The sequence below is a fragment of the Tenrec ecaudatus genome, chromosome 3, assembly GCF_050624435.1.
Source record: "Tenrec ecaudatus isolate mTenEca1 chromosome 3, mTenEca1.hap1, whole genome shotgun sequence".
Lineage (NCBI taxonomy): Eukaryota > Metazoa > Chordata > Mammalia > Afrosoricida > Tenrecidae > Tenrec > Tenrec ecaudatus.
The window spans coordinates 198584950-198606648 of NC_134532.1; the positions used below are offsets into that span (position 1 = coordinate 198584950).

The 21699-nt window shown below is 43.6% G+C and overlaps 1 protein-coding gene across 1 annotated transcript in view; it reads left to right on the forward strand.

Moving 5' to 3' along the window:
* Positions 1-517: 517 nt before the first annotated feature.
* The window catches only part of DHX15 (DEAH-box helicase 15), a 50981-nt gene continuing 29799 nt past the window's right edge, over positions 518-21699 (forward strand). The window contains exons 1-3 of the mRNA XM_075544477.1: positions 518-736; positions 5954-6389; positions 16054-16247. Of these exons, the coding sequence (XP_075400592.1) occupies positions 666-736; positions 5954-6389; positions 16054-16247 (701 nt within the window). The 5' untranslated portion in view covers positions 518-665. The remainder of the gene's footprint in view (positions 737-5953; positions 6390-16053; positions 16248-21699) is intronic.

Sequence of the window (21699 nt, forward strand, 5' to 3'; positions counted from 1 at the left end):
AGCTAAATGTTCTAGATTTGGAGTTATGGATTAGGTTCCCATGCTGGCTCAGCAGATCTCAACTTGCCCCTAAAGCCAAGCCAATATTGACAGGTAGGAATAACCTTCCTGCTTTCCCACGGGGCCCTGGTGGCGCAGTGGCTACGCTTTGGGCTGTTAATGGCAGGTGGTGAGTTCAAAACCACCAATGGCTCTACTCCCTTCGAGTTACCAAAACAAGCCACACAGGGGCATTCTAGCCGCACGTCTACGGTCGCCTTGAGACAGAATCGATCCGAAGGCGGTGAGTTCGGTTTTGATTCTTCCGATTTCCTAAATCTGTGGAGAAAGAGGAGCCAGAGAGAGGGGAGAAGGCCGGCTGAGAGGAATGGGCGGGGCCAGAGGCCGGGAGGGGCGGGAGAGAGGCGGGGCCCGAGTTGCCGCCTCGGGCGTCGTGCGCGCGCACCACGCACGCACAGCACGCACGCTGCGGAAGCGCGCGCGCAGGCCCAGCCTTCGTCGCCGCCGCCATTTTAGCTCCTGGTTCCGGCCGCACGGTGTAGACTGTTGTAGCGGGAGGGGTGGGGGGGGTCCTCCGAGTGTAGTAGCTGCCCTCGACTGCGCCGCTACAGCCGCCGGCTTCCTTTTCCTCCGTCCTCGTGACCGCCCGCCCGAAGAGTGCGAAGATGTCCAAGCGGCACCGGTTGGACCTGGGGGAGGATTACCCCTCCGGCAAGAAGCGTGCGGGGACCGATGGGTAAGGCAGGCCCGGGGGGCGCGATGCGGCGGCCCGGGCTTTGTTGGGGTCGCCCCGAGCCGGCGGGGAGCAGGCCGGGCCGGCGGGGAGGAGCGGGGCCCAGGCTCGGAGGCTTTGTCTCCCGCTGGGCCGGGGAGCGCGGCGCCGCTGCCGGCGATCGGCCCCGCCGGGGCGCGGGGGATGTGCGCGCCTGGGCCTCCATCGGCGGGGCGGCGACGCCTGCCGCGGCCACGAGGCCGTCTCGGCCGGGCCGCTCCGAGCGAGAGCCTCCGCGCGGGGCGCGTGCGGGCGGGCGGGCGGGCGGGCGCCGCGCACCTCGTGCTCTGGCTTCCCGACTGAGGCCTGCACTCCGGGCGGGCGGGGGCGGCGGGGAGGGAGCAGGCCGCGGCGAGACCAGTCGCTTCCAAGGGCACCGGGCACTTGAGGGACCCGAGGGCGGACCTTGGGGAGTGGATGGATCTCGGGGGGGGGGGCGCGAGGCCGGGCGTGGGGAAGCGCGTGGGCTGTGGTGGCGGGAGTTAGTGGCGAGACTCGCCTAGGAGGCGCCCTGCGGGGGTGGGGGGAGGGCCTGTTGAGAGCGGGGCGGGATGAAAACGTGGGGTGTACCTGATGGGCCGGGGAAGAGTGCGCCGAAGGAGTTTGGCGGGAGCGCGCGTACCTGGGTCCATTCAAACACTTCAAAGATCCTTCGCAAACTTCCGCTCGCTGCCTACGCTCCCGCCATCGCCTTCATTTCCTGCCGGGATGACCGAGCGCTGGCCTTGGAGATCCCAGGGATGGGGGGTGGAAGCCATCCCGGCCCCCACCCCCACAGCGCCTCATAAAGACCTTTTGAAATAGACCTTTTCAAAACATGCAGTTGGATATTTCTGACAGCGTAAGTTCCGCTGGGGGAGGTTGCCTGCGAGTTGAAATCTTGCACAAACTCGAGCCGTGTTGCAGTGGCTTGCCTGTTCCTCAGCAGGTCCTCAAAGGTGCCTGGGGGATTGCGGCCACGTCGTTCTCCTCGCCCCTCCCCTTTAGAAATTCCCCGAAGTACAGAGAGCTATTTGGGTGATCCAGGTCCAAACACAAAAGCCTGACTATCCACGTGCGCTGCGAAAGTGCATCCTTGCACTGTGAACGTGAGTGTGCGCGCGAGATGTTTTGAACGGTCGATGTTCGCTTTTGTGAGTTTTGTTGACCAGAAGTTGGATCTGAATTTGTTTTGTTTTGTATTTCCTGTGTAGTGTCAATGGCAGTGTAATGGACTTTTTTTAGTGCCTTTACACCTACAATTTAAAATGTTCATATGCTACATTAATCTCGAAAATTTTTTGTTTCCACTAACAGACATTAGTTTTTTTCTCCAGCTGCCCTCCCCCCCCATTAAGCAAAACGAAAACCCTGCCTAGCAAAACTTGTGAGAATTTGAAGTTTCCGAGACAGCCCCCTGGAGTAGGAGTGACCGCGTGTTCGCTCAAGGAATAGGGAGAGGGCATCCAGTGGAGGCCTTTGGGTGGTTTGCGCCGTTTAAACAGTTGCCTGTTGCATCCAGACCCCTGCTCTTTGGTTTTCATTCTTTGCCTGTTACTTTTCCATTACAACACGCTCTGTTTTAATGGCATGTATAATAGGGTGAGAACGAATTCATTTTTCCATGGTTTGCTTTAGCAGTAGGCCTACAGTGCTCTTAAAAATAGTTCATACCTGGTAACTTACAAAGTCACTTGTGCTGGCTGCCTTTTCAGATGGAATCCTGTGGGTTAAAAACAAAATATCTTGATAGTTACCAACAGGCTTTATCTGTGTGTCCACTGCCTAATAATACTGCCCCAGTTCTATTACTGCCATTGAGGGTAGTCAGTGAGAGATTCCTCTCCCACCCCCGTGTCATGTTCACAAAGTATTCATAGGTTTATTTTCTCCTGGTGCACTGTGACTTTGTAATGAGATAGAGATGTTGGGAAATTTTCTGTTGACATAATGTCACTGCATTTCTTTTTCTATCATCCATCCCACAGAATCTTCTAAAGCTTGTCACCAAAAGAAGACTTAGTGTTGAGGGGCTTGGGGGGAAGCACACACTTTTGAAAGTAGTTTGCTTTCACTCGCTTCCTGATAAAAGATTTTCCTATTGTATAAAAATGAAGCATCATGTACCAGTAGGGTAACATGAATTGTGAAAGACTTCCAAAAAGTTGGTAAGAAAATTCCATCTCCCTTTTTTTTAAGAACACAAAAAATTCTTTATTTTTGTTTTAATTTTTGAGTAAAAACATTAGCTGATTTAGTAGTTCACATAGTTGGCCCTCAACATAGAACATTATCGTTTTAATTACATTTCCACAAACTTTGAAGGCCCTCCTCCACTGCTCCATACGGTGCACTTGGCATTGTTCTAAGTGCTGTGTGCATGCTTTTACTAGTCTTTAAAGTACCTTGCCCTGTGGACGACAGGAAGTCCCTGTACAGAGCAGTGTAAAGAGGAATGCGCACAAACCGTGCTGAAACCATGCCGGCATGCTTATCCACAGATGGGAACTAGAGTTGATGCCAGTCGGCTCTCGGGCTTTGCTTTGTGGCTCACGTTCTCGTTTTCCCAGAGAGATGGCACACTATCTGTAGGTGTTTCATTTGCTGTGTTGTGTTCCCATTGTTGTGCTAGTGGGTCAGAACATATTTGGCCAGTTGGTGTTTACTCAGTTTCTCAATCTTCAGCATCCTTAAGTAGTTTGTGGGGAAATTCCATTATCTATGAGTTCCTCTCTTCCATGAACATTTTGAAATCTCTTTGTACACTAGCAGAACTAGTTTTGAAGGGGAGCTTGCCAGATACAGAGCTAAACTTGGTAAAGTTTGTAATCAGATTATGTCTTTATTGGCAGTGTTAAAGTTCTTGAAAATGGCATTCTTAACATGACACTGAAAGTTTGGAGTCTTTAATGATAACTGAGATTGGGCATGTTCTTTGTGCTGTGCACCATTTTGTGTGTGCTGTATATATTGCCTCAATCCTTGGCATAGCAGGTCATGTTTCTCAGTTTATACATGGGCAAGTGAGGCACTGAATCATAAACTTCCCATGGTCATGCAGCTACTTTAAAAGTGCACAGACAGGACTGCGGGAGGTGGTGAAATAGAAAGTTTAATTGTACCTAGTGACTTATTTTCTCTCTTCCTGTCAATATATGCCTAAGGGACTATAAAACACTGTTTTGATCTCTTTCTAAGAATTATACCTCAATGGCTAAATATTTTAAGAACAGAACTCCTTTATAATAAAGTGTTTTTTTTTAAAGCATGCATCCTTACAATTGTGGGTGCCTGTTTGTCAAGCTGAAGACTCGAGGCCTTACTTAATTGACATGTGTACCCCCTGTGGAAGGAAGACAGGCCTATTGACTCATGGGCAGCAGCATTTGGAGATACATGAAATTTGTTTTCTTCATCCTCCCGGTGGCTTTGTTAGTTTAACTGAAGATATTTTTTAATTTACCTGACCCTTAGGGCACCTTTTACTCTCTTACCACTGTTACCCCTACTCCTAGGTTCACAGCCTAAGTTCTATTTAATTTCTGTAATAAAGTCTCAGATGAAGTGGGTTCTTGATAAACCTCTTTTCATATAGGCAGTTCTGTAACAGTATCTATTTTGTAACTCTGGAATGATTGGGTCTGACAGCCTGGTACTGTATTAAAAGTATTAGAAGAATTCATTAAACCTAGGCCTTTTGCCTCCCCCCACATGAAGTGAGTACTGGGAAAGTGATTCCTGGTTTTTTAACTTCATGATCCTAAAGCCTGTGACATTTTGGCCTTTGTCTTTGGACCATGTGTTTGCTGGCTTATTTCCAGCACTGTGTTTCATGATCTTTAAGATGTCTACTCTTTGAACCATTGGGGGCTGACAGTGCCTCTCTTTAAGTTGGGCACATTTCTGTAGACCCCATTTAAAACTGGTCCTTATTTGCATTTGAAGGCAATATGAATCCTTAATAAGCATCTTCAACCAAAGCAGAGTGAGAAAGAGGAAAGAGATGGGCTTGAGAGGTCTCATCTTATGTCTTAGGTTATCATTTCTTCCTTTGTGTCAGGTGGTATTCTTGGTTTCATTCCATCTGCTGATTCTGTAGAAGGTGAATATTGCAATAAGAAAAGGTAGAATATAAAACCTTTAAAGTTTTGGCGTTAGGGACTATTTCTACAGGACTAGGAACCCCCCGGGGGTTTCAGGACAGTAACGTCACTGGAGTGGAGTGGAGAGCCTAGTCTCTTTCCCGAGGAGCTCTTGGTGGTTTCCAACTGCTGGCCACAAAGACGGCAGCCCAGTACGGAACCGCTACACCAGCGGGATCCTAAAGTGAACCACCACTACTAAATTTGATATAAGAAGTCCTGTAGGCGCGGTGCAGCGGCTAAGGTGCCTGGTTGCTGACAAAGGTCAGTAGTTCAGACCCATCATCTATACCCAGGGTAGAAAAAACTGGTCATCAGTTCCCATAAACATTGCCAAGGGCAAGGCTGAGGCAGCCTTACACTGCCCAGCTGTCATTAAACCTTGGTTGACTTGATGGCAAGTTTAGTGGTGTTCTAAAAACTCAAACTTGGTGCAGTCCAGTCAGTGGTTAGTAGTCAATGAAATGTGGTTTCGGTTTGGCTGTTATTTTAGAGTTGATCATGGTACATAGGCTTACAGAATGTTTACTACAGCTAACATACAGTCACAAAAGACAAAAGGATAAAAGTGCTTCAGATTGATTTTTCTCTCATTATGAAACTTGTCAATTCATTGTAGAGATGCTAAACTTCTTACGTAATATTTAACATACTTTGAATATCAGTGGCTAAGACTCATTTAATATAATTTGGAGGAGAACCAGGGAAGCAATGCGATGCCATATTCATGTCTTCATGTGCACCTGCCCTTTCCTTCCTCGCCCTCAGCCTCTTCTAGAGGAGGGAATTGCACTTGTGGAAGACTGGGTTCTTGTTATTTCTCTGTGGATGTTTAAAGATTACTCCTGGAAAGAATTTGAGGCCTCAGCAACTCAAGGAAGGGTGTTTCTGGGCAAGACTGGACATCCATGATTATACCTTCTCATTTGGTGTTTCTGATAGCAATTTACTGAGTTTCTGGATTTCATGTTATTGATTGGCTTGTTGGACATAGTTGTTTGTGATTGTGAGAGCATTTCGCAGAAAATCTAGAAACTGACTTCTACATTTTTGTTTTTAGGAAGGATCGAGACCGTGACCGGGATCGGGAAGATCGCTCTAAAGATCGAGACCGAGAACGGGATAGAGGAGATAGAGAACGGGAGAGGGAGAAGGAGAAAGAGAAGGAATTGCGAGCTTCAACTAATGCCATGCTTATCAGTGCTGGATTGCCACCCCTGAAAGCCTCCCATTCAGCTCACTCAACCCACTCTGCACACTCAACCCACTCAACACATTCTGCTCATTCTGCACACACCGGCCATGCGGGACACACTTCCCTTCCACAGTGCATTAATCCATTCACCAACCTGCCCCATACTCCTCGATACTATGATATCCTAAAGAAACGACTCCAGCTGCCTGTTTGGGAATACAAGGATAGGTTTACAGATATTCTGGTTAGACATCAATCCTTTGTGCTGGTCGGCGAGACTGGGTCAGGTAAAACAACACAGGTGAGTTGGGTACCACTGTACTTATTTTTTAATACACTGTTGAATACTTTTGTTTACCTTATGAGGTGGTCATTCTGGCCATCTTCTTGAGCCCCTAAAGAGTAGCTGCTTTAACGGATAGTACTTTGTATGGTCTCTGCCCAAGAAGGATTCCTGTAAGGAGTTTGCCTATCTCTCCGGGGGCGGGGGGAGGATGGAATTGTGGCTTCCCCGGTTGTGTTATCCTGATGTGGCAGAGTGATGCGCTCTCAACCACCTTGACTGGGGACCGCGTAGATGTGGGGGTACCAGGTTTGTGTGTCAGCTGAGAGATCTGAATTATTGGAATGGTCTTTCTTATTTCTTCAGGGATATTATCGATTTTAAAAAGTAATAATGTCCCGTTTGGTTTAGAGCTAGGGTCTTTGATGATTGCTTTTGCCGTGGAAGTATTGTACCTGTAGGCTAGCGGAAGTTGACCTTCGTGGTACACACAGTCATAGCTTTCCAGAGGCGGCAGGTTAGCTCACCCTGCCTTGAGCCTGTAGGAGAACATAAGGTCCAGGAAAGCAGACCTCGGGACTCTTGGATTTTTTTACCGACCTTGCCCGGGAAAACTGATCCCTTACTGTAGTTTTACCTTTGCATTTTCTTTTTACAAGTGAGTAGTGCTGCATATACTTGAGGTTGACTGTTAATTAAAGGTTTTACTATTACAAAAGTAAACCCCTGACCATTAGGAAAATGACTTTAATGATCAATTATGAGGCAGAGATAATTGTGATTTTTCTTGCATTTTCCTGTTATATACCTGTGATGTGTTTTTATTTATTTATTCTGTGATGTGTTTTTATATATTAAAGTTACTGCTCTAGTATTTATCCATTTTTTAAGTTACGTACACCAATGAGAGTATTTCATGGAGACATTTTGAAAGGGTTACTATGGCGAACAAATGAGAAACTTTTCATTAAAAATCACGTCTTAACATTTTTCTGAGTTGTTTCTTACTAAGTTGAACTCCCTGCCTCCTGAGGTGTATGTCTTATCCTTTGACTTGCCATTGCCAATTTGATCTAATACAGATTGTTCTGAAAAGAACATAATGCTCCTGCAAGACCTTTTCCTCTAGTTAAGCAAAATTATTAGGCAGCAGTTGTAAGATAGTTTGGGGTGATGTTGTTGGTTACAAGTTTTTAAAATTACCTTCATAGGTTCATCTTAGTTTCTATGGCTCCAAAACATCTAGAGTCTATGAGAATTGGAAAATCTGTTGGGCGTTCATGCTGTGGCACGCCCCCCTCCCTTTTTTTTCTTCGCTGTACTCTGATGAAAATGTTTGGTAATGGTAGCTGCCATCATCCTGCTCCTGTGATCTCATGGAAAAAGGCAGTTCGTAGAGGCTACTAGCCACACATTCAGTATACTGTATCCACCTCCTACTGCCTCTCCTCTCTCTCCTCCAAGTGAATGGAGACCAACCTTTTAAGACCCCAGGCACTATATAGTGAACTAAGCCTCTGGCGTGTCATTTAGCTAATTAACTGTCATGTCCCATGAAGACATGATGCTAAACCATTAAACCAAGAACCAAATTCCAAGAGCAGCTATTAATTAAAGTAAGTGTATCCTACAGCTTTTGCCATTTCTGCTGTGACAGGTATTAACTTCCTTAACAAGAATTACAATAGACTGTGCCCACCCAATTCTTGATGTGATTTTAATTTTCCATCACTATAAACCCTCCTTTTCACCTTCTCTCTCCTGGTGAAAAACAACAGAAGCAAACCCACTGTTACTGAGCCCTCAAGTCATTCTTACCCATGGGGACCCTGTGGGACATGGTAGAACTAACTGCCTGGTGGGAGGAGAAGGCCTATTTTTCTCCCAGGAACAGTGGGTGGCTTTAAACTGCTGACCTTGTGGTTAGCGACTCGATGTATAACCCACCGTGGCATAGTGGGTTACCGTTAACTGCAAAGTGTGACTTGCAGCGACTCTTGGGGTTCTGAGACTGTAAACCTTTACGGGAATCGTCTTTATCTTTGTCCCTCAGGTTTAGTGGGCTTGCTCCCTTAACTAGGGCCTGCTGGTAAGTAATTAATTGTTCCCTGTAATTTTGCATTTTTCTTGTCATTTTGTATAAATGAGATAAAATAATTTGTCCTTTACTGACTGACTTACCGTATATACTTGTATATAAATTCGAGTTTTTCAGCACACTTTTAATGCAGCCTCAGCTGATACTCAGGTTGGCTTATACTTGAGTTTACCCGGTATTTCTTACCAGCATAGTTTTTTAAGCTCCATCTATAGTGTAGTATTCAGTGTGTTGCCTGTAACGTGCCATCATGTCATCGAATTGGTTCTCACCCTGGTGACCCTGTGCACAACAGACCAAAGCACTGCCTTCTGCACCATCCTCACAATTTTTACCAACCTTGAGTCCATTGCAGGCAGTCATTGTGTGGAGATTTCATGTCCTGCTACCTTTCTACTTTACCGAGCATGGTGTCCATCCCCAGGGACCGGTCTCTCTAACATGTCCAGAGTGCATGAGACAAAGCCTCTCTACCATCCGCTCTAAGGAACACTCTGGCTGTGCTTATTTCAAGACAGGTTTGTTCTTTTGGAAGTCCGTGGTACTTTGAGTAGTCATCAGCACCAGGATTCACATGCGTCTGAGGCGATTGAACATAATCATAGCTTGGGCCAGGCACACCGTAGCCCTTGTTCTTCAGTGAAGATATATTTCACTGTACACAGCACATTTGTCCATCTCTTAATGGGCGTTAGCTTATGTCTACTTTTTGGAGAGCGGCAGGTGTTCTGAATGAACTATGGTATGACCATCTCTTTTTGATTCTGCTTTATAGTTTGGAATATATACCTAGGGGTGGAATGTTTAGTGTTTCCTGGGGACCTCGTTACCAACTTTGTTTTGTTTTAAAGCCTTAATCACCCTGTGGAAGTGCAGAACACTTCATCCTGGCTTTCAGTACCTTTGATGGCTAACGACACTGAGCATCTTACCCTGTTTGGTGTCATGAATGTCTCATTGGTGAAATGTCTCTTAAGTCCTTTGCTCATTTTGTGATTGAGTTAATTTATCTTTTTGTTAAGTTGTGGAAGTTATATATATGTATATGTTGGTTAATAGCTTCCTGTTTGGATGTATGGTTTTCTGAAGATAGTTTCCTGGTTGATAGCTTGTCTTTTCCCTTTTTTGGTGAAGTCTTTTGCTGTTTGTGTTTGTTTCTTGTTGTTACTAAGTAATCCATTTTGAAAGCTAGGACCGACAAGATTGCCACCGCTTGTTAAGAATTTAATGGCTTTAGTTTACACACTTAGGTCTTTAATCCATTTTGAATTTGTATGTTGTGATGCATGGGTTCTGGCTTTATTTTTCTGCCAGTAGAATATGCCAGTTTTCCTATTATTAAAGAGATGGGATTAGCCACTCCCCAAATAGACTTACCCTTGTCAAAATCTGCTGGCCATCGATAGGTGATTTTTATTCTGGAATCTAAATTCTGTACCGTATGTGTGTCTTGCTGTACCAGGCTATTTTGATTTCTGTAGCTCTATGGTGTGTTTTAAAATCAAGAAGTGTTATATGTTATTCTTCCAACTTTGTTTTAGTTATGTAGAACCTCTTGCCATTCCATATGAAGTTGAAGGATGTCTTGTCTCTATATTAAAAATTTCATTGGGATTGTTTTGAATCTGTAGATCACTTTGGATATTATTGACATCTTAAAAATACTAAGTCTCCTAACCCATGAACATGATACATCTCCGTTTGTCTATGTCATTGATCCTCTGAGCAGTGCTTCGCAGTTCTCCTTGCTGAAGTTCTTCATGTTTCTGGTTGAACTTAGTTCCTGGGTAGTTTATTCTCTCGGCAGCTCTCGTGAGTGCAATTGTTTCCTGATTTCCCTGAAAGATTTTTCATTACTGCTTTATAGAAAGTCGCAGGTTTTTGTTGACCTTAAACCCTGCAGTTTGCTCTCAAAGTTTTCTTACTAAGGCTTCCTACATCCTAAGAGATCACATCTACAAATAGAGTTTCACTAAGTCTTTTTCACTTTTGATGCCTTCTATTTACTGCTTTGGGTAGAATTTCCTTTCCAATACTGAGTCAAAGTCCTGAGAGCAGACACCCTTCCTTGTCTTAATTCCAAGGGGAAAGTTTGCAGCCTTTCTTCTTTACGTATAATATTGATTCTTTTATTTAAGAAATTCCCTCCTGGCCAAGTGTTCTTTAGGCGTTTCATCAAGGAAAGATGCTGGGTTTCAGCAATGCCTTTCCTGCATCCAAGGAGATGGTTGTATGTTAGTTTTCCCCTTGTGTTCTGTTGATGAGGTGTATCCGTAAGTCCCATTTGGTCATTTTTTAATATACTGTTGAATTCTGTTGGCTGGTGTTTTGTTGAGGATATGTATATCCATATTCATAAGATATTCTAGTCGGTGGTTTTTCTTGTGGTGGCTTTGTTTCCTTTGAGGATCGAAGATCTTTACTGCAGTTTATCTTGAGTCGTGACCCATTAGCAAATGAAGATTCCCAAAGGTTCCGGTTTTACCATGGTCGACTCCCCTCCCAAGAAAACATCCCTTTTTTTCAGTCACATTTCAAGTGTCCTCGGACCTGAGAGCCAGCCCCTCCTCTGGGGTATCTGTAGTATGTTCTGCTTCCTGTGTTTAGGCTTTTACGTAGTTTACAATGCTTCAAACCTGTGTTTAAGATTTTCAGTGGCTTCTTCCTCCAAAGTGGGGAGCCCAGTCATTCTTTGCTGGCTGTTTGTCGTCTGCAAGCTCTGCTGAAACTTGTTCTCTTTGGGCGAGCCTGTTGACATTTGACATACCAGTGACATAACTTCCAGCAACACAGGCCTCCACAGTTACTACAAACTTGACATCAAACATGCACTCAAGATGTGCTGAGAGTTACTGGAGATGGGAATGCAAACGTGGGAAACAGGAAAAGCCAGTAGTTGGGAAATAAGGATTTGGCGATAGAAATGACGCTGGAGATCATGATAGAATTTTGCTAAATCAGCCACTTAATTCACAGCAAATATGTTTTTTCAACTACACAGAAGACAAGGGGTATCATTGCTGCTGTCAGCTAGATCTTGGCTCAAAGTAGAGAACACCAGAAAGATGCTTGTGCTTCACTGACCGCAAAGGCCTTCGACTGGACCGTGATCAATACACTGGGTAACCCGGAGAAAACAGTCCATATGTTTGTGGGGGGTTGGTGCTTTTATTTGATGCGTAATCAATTTGTGATTTCTCTTGACTTAGAGCCATGAGAACTCTTTATCTCCATGTGTGTAGTTTCTAAGTTTTCTCGTTAATGATTTTTTTTCCCGCTTCATTTCATTATGGTCATAGAAAAGACTGGTTTCAATCTTTTAAATTCACCATGATTTGTTTTGTGTGTGCCTATCGGTGTTCAGTGCTATTCAGGGCTCGGGGTTTCCTTATTGAACTTTTTTCCAATCTTAAAAGTGATGTATTGAAACCTCAACTATTGTTTTTTGCTTTAATTTTCTTTGTTTGCTTTATATATTTAGGTTCCTCAATTTTGGGTCCTTATATGTTTATGATTGTTAAAATCTTTGGTTAACTGATCCTTGAATTGCTGTATCATGTTGATCTTTATCTCTTCGGACAGTGTCTTAGACTCTACTTTGATATTAAAGATGGCCTTCTGGCTCTGTTGGTTATTTGCATGGACGATTTTCCCCCCCATCCTTTCTTTCACTTAAAACCACTTGGTTTCCTTTGGTTTAAAGTGTCTCTTGTAAACAGCATATGGTTGCATCCTGTGTTTTATCCATTCTTCCATACTCTGCTTTAAAAAAAATCATTTTATTGGGGGCTCATAAAGCTCTTATCACAATCTATACAAACATCAATTGTGTAAAGCACATTTGTACATTCCTTGCCCTCATTCTCAAAACATTTGATCTGCACTTAAGCCCCTGGCATCAGCTCCTCATTTCCCCCCTCCCTCTCTGCTCCCTTGATACCATTTTTCTCCCTCATGAACCCTTGATAATTTATAAATTTTTTTTTTCATATCTTACTCTGTCTGATGTCTCCCTTCACCCACTTTTCTATTTTCCATCCCTCAGGGAGGAGGTCATATGCAGATCCTTGTAATCAGTTTCCCCTTTCCACCCCAACCTCCCAGTGTCACCACTCACACCACTGGTCCTGAGGGGTTCATCCGTCCTGGATTCCCTGTGTTTCCAGTTCTTATCTGTACCAGTGTACATTTTTTCTGGTCTAGCCATATTTGTAAGGTAAAATAGGGATCATGATAGTGGGGGCAGGGGAAAAGCATTTAGAAACTAGAGGAAAATTGTATGTTTCATTGTTGCTACACTGCACCCTGACTGGCTCGTCTCGTCCCCATGACCCTTCTGTAAGGGGATGTCCAGTTGCCTACAGATGGACTGTGGGTTCACTCCACACTTCCCCTAATTCACAATAATACGATTTTTTTGTTCTTTTTTTTAACAATTTATTGGGGCTCATTACAATTCTTATCACAGTTCATACATATACATACATCAATTGTATAAAGCACATCTGTACAGTCTTTGCCCTAATCATTTTTTTCTCCTCTCTTCCTTTTTTACATTTTATTAGGGACTCATACAACTCTTAACACAATCCATACATATACATACATCAGTTGTATAAAGCACATCCATACATTCCCTGCCCCAATCATTCTCAAGGCATTTGCTCTCCACTTAAGCCCCTTGCATCAGGTCCTCTTTTTTTTTCCCCTCCCTCCCCTTTCCCCCCTCCCTCATGTGCCCTTCGTAATTTATACATCGTTATTTTGTCATATCTTGCCCTATCCGGAGTCTCCCTTCCCCCCTTCTCTGCTGTCCCTCTCCCAGGGAAGAGGTCACATGTGGATCCTTGTAATCAGTTCCCCCTTTCCAACCCACTCACCCTCCACTCTCCCAGCATCGTCCCTCACACCCTTGGTCCTGAAGGTATCATCCACCCTGGATTCCTTGTACCTCCAGCCCTCACATGTACCAGTGTACAGCCTCTGCCCTATCCAGGCCTGCAAGGTAGAATTCGGATCATGGTAGTTGGGGGGAGTAAGCATCCAGGATCTGGGGGAAAGCTGTGTTCTTCATCGGTACTACCTCGCACCCTAATTAACCCATCTCCTCTCCTAAACCCCTCTATGAGGGGATTTTTTTTTTGGTTCTTATGATGCCTGATACCTCATCCCTTTGACACCTCGTAGTCGCACAGGCTGCATACTCTGCATTTTGACTGGATTATCTAGTCCACTTAGATTCAGTGTAATTAATGATCAGAATTGACATCTGCCATTTTCCCCCGTGTGTGAAGCCTTGTCTTTTGTCTTTAATATTGTGTTTCGTTGGTTTAGTGTGGTGTGAGCCTTTTCGGTTTCCTCTCTTGAATGCAGGTGAACACAGGTGACACAGATTAGTTGTTGGACTGCTGTCCATAAGCTCTGCAATATGAAACCACCAGCCACTCCGGAAAAGAAAGATGGGGCAGTTCTAGTCTGTGCTAGAAGGTCATTAGGAGCTGGAAACAGCTCAATGGCAGTTTTTTCCCCCTTCCTTTAATGTAGTTTCTTTGTGATTACTCTGTAAAAGCAGGTAGGATACAGTTGTCTTCTATTAAGCCAAATATTAGACATCTGACAGTGTGAAACTGCGTCCTTGTGTGGCTATTTGTTTATTTGGAAAATGTTACTGTTTTTTTCAATTAACCATTAATATTTCTTACGTTGATTTTTTTAAAATTCATCAAATAAATGAATACCTCTGCAATCTTGAGAAATTATGTCATGATTGTAGCCAGTGGACAAGCAGGGTCCACTCGCTTTTTAAAAAGTTTTTTGGCATGTAATTAACAAACTACAATTAGTACAGTCATATGAAGAGTTGTACAATCATGACCACGATCAATTTTAGAACCTAGAGTACATCTACAGGGAAGCATACAAAACAACAAGTATAAAAACCAACAATACAGCAGAAAACCCTCAATTGAAAAGAAAAAAAATATTTTAAATGAGCAAGTTTGAAGTAGGTTATCAGGGAGATCAGATAAGATGCTAAATTTTAGGACTCTTGGTGGTGCAGTAGTTATGCATTGGGCTGTTACCTGCAAGGTCTGAAGTTTGAAACTTCCGATGGAAAGATGCTAAATTGTAGCCTCGCTGTATGTGTAATAATCTACTTACCAGTACACTCTGCAGAATGTTGTTTTACATGACTATTTGTTTTCATGGAATTGATTTGTGAAATAGTTTCATTTAGCATGCTTAGTGTTTTGAAAATAGGAGTTCCTGAGATCAAAGGTGTAAGAGCTGTTGCATTAACTAAATGGTTTATGTCTTGTTTTTTTAAGTAAGTGTAAGCTTTTCATTTCACTAAAGGAAATAAGAAAAATCAGTGAATTTTTTTTTCCTGAGAACTCTGAATTTGAAATATCTTTAATTAGCGAGTGAAATTTTTTCCCTCCAATCTCATTTACATGGTGTTTTAAAGTACACTTTGGCTTTGTAGGGTTACCGAAATTATATATATCATTGTTAGTTGGTATGTAGGAAAAACCAAGTAAAACTTGGGTTTTCAAATCTACGGTTAGCTACCATTTTGAAAGCCAAGGTCATTGTGGGGTTCTAATTGGATAGGTTCTACGGGAAGGCTGGTCAGACAGTATCAGTGGATGGGTTCCTGCTGTTGGTGTGTGGGCCCTTATGTTTCTCTTTCCTCGTGGATGTGCTCCAGTTACGAGACTGGAGGAGAGCCCTGACGCAGAGATCTGTTGGCACTGGAACAGGGAGGGCATGCACCGTTGGTCAGTACAGCCGGCCTGAGCCTGGTGCTTTGGAGGACCTTTTTTTCCTTACTATTTTTTTATTTTGCACTACGATGCCCTTTCTTCAGGGAAGTGGTGTTACTGCTGCTGTTTTTCTAGGCCCCAGAATTTAGGATTGGTAGTTATTGACTGGTGGTGTAGTTGTTAAGTATTGGGCTGCTAAGCACAAGGTGAGCATTTAGAAAACACCAGCTGCTGCGTGAGTGAAATAGGCTTTCCATTCCTGTAAAGATTGACAGTCACAGAAACCCAATGGAGCAGTTCTTCCCTATCTGTTCTAGGAAGTGACTTGGAAATTGACTTGATGTCTATGGCTTTGAGTTACTGATATGGAAGGTATTAGATACTCTTACTGTCCATGTTCCCCTGGAAGGTAGGAGGAGAAAGGACAAAAGGCTGGTGTACAAACCAAATTGATATGATTTGAGAAAGAGCGATTTTTAACTGCAAGAAAATACGGTTTCTACTGTTAACCTGCATTTGTATAATAGGAATTGCATAAGAATTTGGAGGCTGATGGTTGTTATGAAACAGAATCTATCATATGTAATGAGCTCCATCAAAGCTTCAGGGAACCCAGCCCAGCTAGGAGTGTTAGAAATGAAACCCTTCCTTGCCTTAGAGAGCTCCTGCAATAAGTTAGAGCCATAAATAATTCTGTTTGTCATGTGCCTAATTGAATTTTGTTTTAAATTATTGCAATGAGATAACACATTTCATGTTAAATATACTTGCTGTGCAGGCGGAGCAGAATTAATTTAAATGTGAAATTATTTGGTAGATTCCACAGTGGTGTGTGGAGTACATGCGATCATTACCAGGACCCAAGAGAGGCGTTGCCTGCACCCAGCCAAGGAGAGTGGCTGCCATGAGTGTGGCTCAGAGAGTTGCCGATGAAATGGATGTGATGCTGGGCCAGGAAGTTGGTTACTCCATTCGATTTGAAGACTGCAGTAGTGCAAAAACCATCCTGAAGTAAGTACTGCCTTTCTAAAGTGGTCTTTTTCTTTCTTTGGGTCTTTTGCCACTAGACAAAGGATAAGCTAGTAGAACCTCCAGTCCTCTGAATTCATAAGTAGACATCCAGTTTGTCGGATACCTTTTAGAATGTAGATGGTTTCTATTGGTTGGACTATATATATGTTCGTGTGTGTGCATGCACCTTTTAAGTAACAGTTGAAATGCAAAGGTCAGCCTGCAGGCTGTTTTAGTTGAGTGTTACTGAGGATGTAACACGCGGGGTTTGAGTGCAAGCATTCTGATGCATCATGTAACCCTAGCAGAACTAGTCATTCCGTAAAAGTCAGCTATTTTTAGAAGACTGATGTGTGGGTTGGAGTATGGTTTATTTGGGGAGAGGGCTTTTAATGTTAATTATGCAGCTATTACTATGCAAGTGTTCTGAGCTAAAAGGAGGACTCTTCCTTTGTAATAGCTCTGGAAGGCTCTTGCACTCTGCCTACCCTCCCTCTCCCAGTCCTTGCCTCTTCCTGGTTACTGCCTTCCGAAACCGGCCAATGACTTGAGCTCCTTTCTCCTGTTGTCTTTGAACGTTCTTTTTAAATTTCATCTTACACGTAGAATGTGCTCAAGTGATATATAGCCTGATGGTGGTCCTTTGAAAACTCTTACTTCACTCTCGGGGCCACTGCTTACTGCACTGTCATATATTATGTATCCACACATGGTCAAGGGCTTCAAAGCACTTTGTAGAAGAATCCCAGCATCTTTGAATTATTATATTCAGCACCAAGGATATGAAGCCCCTTGAGTAGCGCATACAGAAACGGGCACCGTTTTCCTGGTCGTGTGTATCAATATGTAATGCATAAATAGAGTATCAATATTAAGTTAACATTTGAACAATACTTAATGATTTCTTTGGCACATGAAAGCTGGTTTGGAAACAGAACATTGTACAAGTATTAGATGACCTTGATGATAGAGATGGTGTTATTAATTTTTTCTTATTTACTATTAGTTTGAACTGTATGCAGAAGACAATGTATTGACCTTTTTTTAATTGGTCATTTTCAGCTATGACCAGTTTTATTTATTATCCTAACCTTTCCCATTGTTTATATTATTTTAAGCTAATCCTAGCTACATAATTTCACCTGTAAATAATTCAGGGTCTTAGTCGGATATCCAGTCTTACATATTTTGTTATATTCTTTACCTGTTATAACTTCATGTTGATAGATTCTATATAATATGTAGTAACAGCTAAATTTTATAATCTTTATGGGTTTATAGGACATGTTTTTAACTTAAATCTTATTGAATTAAATGGTTTTAATTTCATAATGTCACTATTGATCACTCTGCTTGGCCATGTTGTCTAGAGAAACAAATCCAGCAATACATCCATGTATAAGAAATAGCTTTATATCAAGAAATATCAAGTGTGTATCATGAAAATATACCAGCCCAGTCCAACTCAAGTCCATACGTTCCTCTTGAGACACACACAGCCACATGCTGGTGGGTACAAAATCTTTTGGATGCAGTGGGTGCATCTCCAGGACTCTGGCCACCATCAGGGCCAACCAGCAGGAAGGTGAATGGGGCATTTTCCCAGGAGGAGGAGGAGGAGGCCATGCCACAAGGAGTCACCATCAGGCTGACTGACAGGTTGATTACCACCCTTACACTTTTGCATATCTTCCGAGTTGACATTAAATTGTGTGAATACCACAACCAGTCAGTGTTTTGTTCTGTTGTACATTGCGTCACTATGAGTCAGCACTGAACAACAAGTGAAAACCTTTGGCTCTCTCTTGTATTTAATACCGGGCCAGTGGGAGTTATAAGGAGCCTTTGTTGTTACTGGCTCCCAGGGGCAGGACCTGGGCACCTGCTTGTCAGGCCTGCGGCCTAGGAGAGGGAGGGGTAATGGAGTGCGTACCTACCAGCTGGAAGTTTCTTACCTCGACCCCAGCTGCCGTGGTGCACCGTCCTGGCCATCGGCCCCTGGAGGTCACACACAGCAGCCTTCACCCGTGTGGAGCAGTTCTTCATTTACTAGGGTGCGCAGGAGTGTGCACCGACAGGGTGGCGAGTATCACGAGTTGAGTGGTGATTTTGAGAACAGTGTGGTTCAGTTGAAGCCTCAGATGTGGGTTCACTTTCCTGCTTCCCTGCCAGGTTCTCAGGTGATGTGTGTTGCTACTTTGCTGCACAGGCTTCAACAGAACTTTCAGCCAAAGACTAGAAGGTATGAATGGTGACCCATGGGGGTTGGGTGTCTCAGAGGTGCAGACAGCTGCATCTTCGATTGTTGTCAGCGCATTTCTTGAGATGTTATCTGGAAGTAGAAGGAAACAGATAGTCTGTTACTTAAACCTTTATCCAGCTCACAATGTTAAATAAAAGAAAGGTTTAGGTTTCTGAAGATCAGCTGTATGTACATTGGCGACATCATGAGCACAGCAGTGCCTTTCATCCTTGTCTTCATGTAGACAGCAGCTCTATTGTGTGCTGGAGAAGCGTCTCTGAAAGCTGGTAAAAGTCGGAAATGGTGGGACTTGGGATCAGATCTGCCTTGCTTTACATTGTTAGCTATAAATTAGTACATTTTCTAATTAGCGACACTGGTTTGAGAGCACTTAAGAAAACTTTAATGTAAGTTAGTAAATTTTTAGTTTGTCTTTAGAGCGATTAAAGACCCAAAGGTCATTTCTTATGTTGCTGATTCTGAGGGTAGTTATACCTGCTAGGTTCTAGTGTAGTGGATAAGAGTATATGTCATCGAAAACGCTGTTAGACCAGGTAGGGGTCCAGACATCAGTTGGGTGTATCTTTGCCAGCTCCCTCCCTACTCCCAGCACCTCTTAGCAAATTCCTGTTGCTGTACTGGAATGGAAATCATAAGTAAACAAACAAAACAGCGAAGTAACAAGCTAATCACTGAAAAAGATGTTGCTGTATTTATGACTAGACAGTGAAAAAGATTTTGATTTATTTTGATGTAAATGAGAAGTTGCTGCTGATCCTTGATTTTAGCATCTGGTGTCTTGGCTGGGAGCACCTTTACAATATATTTTTAAGAAGTACTTTGGGAGAAAGATGGAGCTTTCTACGCCCATCAAGACTTAACAGTCTCGGAAACTATCCTGTCCTTTAGGGACACTGGGTCGGCACGGACCCCATGGCGCTGAGTTTGGAGTTTGGGTCTGTAGCTATGTTACAGCAAATGTTTATGATTTCACTGTTATTTGTCACTGATGTGACTCCATCTACCTCCCCACCCCCATGCTGCAGAGATTGTAGTTAATTAGATACTACAGTATTGAGCCTCTTCCTTTCACAAATAATAATAATTGAGTGTGTCTTCTGTGGGTAGCACAGTGCAGATTATAGTAGTAAAAAGTCAAGGCCTCTTTTCTCAAAGCATACAAGAGGGCCCCCAGAAATACAGGATTCATGTGAAAAGAGTAAGTTGAGAGTTTACTCATGGAAGGCGTCTGACCAGGGGAAGTGCCCTCTTAGAGGGGCAAGGTGGGCACACCCTGCCTTTCATCCACATTCTGAGGCAAGACACAGGATGCTGCCCTGTCACCCACAGGTCTCTGTAGCACTACCTCCCCTCAATCTCCGTTGGAACCAGGCCAGCAAGGTACTAGCTGCAAACTTGGGGGCCTACACATTTCTGCATTTCAGACTAGCAAGACCCTCAGAACCTTGTGGGGCTAGGTTACAAGTTGGACTCCATCTTTCAGTGGCCTCTATACAGTCCACATCGGAATTAGCAGACCACACTCCGTGATGTTGGTTGTTCTCTGCTCACTTATAAAGTGAGGTCTACGAGAGAGAAGTCCAGCCAAAGAGCAGCTGTAGCTGTGGTAGAGACAGATCACTCTCTCAAAGGAGTCCCTACATAAGAGAGCCCCAAGACCCAGAGTTGCTTCCAGGTTACAGGGGAGCCTGGGTGCATTGCTTGGATTGCAAATGTGACAGACTCCATATTCCCTCCCTTACTGAGGTTAGCTGAGCGTGGGACCCTCTGCTTGCCCCTCACTGTTCTGAAAAAGGCACTTCGATTGTTCAGGTATTTTAAAAAAACAGATAACAAAAGGCCAATTTCAGCCCACTGTCCCTCACGTTCTTTAAAGGAAAGGAAAACAACTCACAACCAGAATCTTGGAGTCCATCCTACTTTATTGTTATTAACATTTGGGCTGTTAACCTCAAGGTCAGTCATTCAAAATCACCAGCCACCACTCTGCTGGAGGAAGATTAAGCTTTCTAAAAATTCCCGTAATGATTGACAGTCTCAGAAACCTAGAGGAGCAGTGTTTACCCTGTCCTGTAGAGTCGCTGTGAGTCAAAATTGACTGGCGGTGCGCTTGGCTTTTTGGTTTGTGTGTGTGCGTCCTCAGCCTTTCCCCTGGCAGCATAATAAAGACACACCAAGTCCCCGAGGCTGACAGGTTTACATAAGCCTCCTGCCACATTTTCCTCCTGAGGGATAGCTGGTGTGATTGAACAATGGGGTTACTGCTTTGCCTTCTTGGGCGAAGTGACATTTAAGTCAAAGTCTGCATGGAAAGTCAGGATTAGCCAGAATCCAGATGTAGAGGCAGAGAGAAGAACTTCGTAGGCAGGGAGGATGAAGAGGATATTCTTTTAAGATTTGTAACTCTTTATTGGAAGACATGTCTTTGTTACATGTTGTATAAGAGCAGGTACTTGACTAAGCTGCTTCTTGTGATTTCAGACCAACCAGTGAGCAGATGTTCAGAGTTTCTCTTTGTGATATCAAAGTGTAAGGTACTTTTTAGTTTGACTGCAGGTGACAATGTGTTATGCTTATGGGGAATCCTCCTTGGTAATTCATACATTATTAGTTAAATTTCGTCTCATCAAATTAGTTTGTGAGAAAACGAAGAGCAGCAGCTCACCATTTGTTTTTTTCCCTTTTTTAAAGTTTATTAGCATGTGACTCCATCTACCCACCCACCCCCATGCTGCAGAGATTGTAGTTAATTAGATACTACCGTATTATTATTAAAAGAATAAATGTGATTACTTGGCATTTAAAGCAGTACCTACTAGACTTTAGAAATCACTCCAGGTGCCTTGTGAGTAGATTTCCACTGATTTATTTGATTTCACAGTGCCAGCGCTTACACAGTGATAGTGCCTGTAATTCAGTGGAAGCCATGTGTCATAGAAATCGCCGGCACTACCGTTTACAAATGTGCTTCTCTGACTTCTGTTTAGATGCATAGCCCCAAACCCGGTCATCTTTCATATTGTGAAGGCATTAAAATGAGGGCTTCAAACTGAGTTAGTGTCACAGCCAAGGAAGCAACACCACGGTGGCCCCAATTTTGTACAATGTGGGTGAGCTCAATGCTAATTGGAATGGGGGAATTACGGGTTAAAACTCTGCGGGGAGTTTCATCTTTTGAGTAAACAGGGC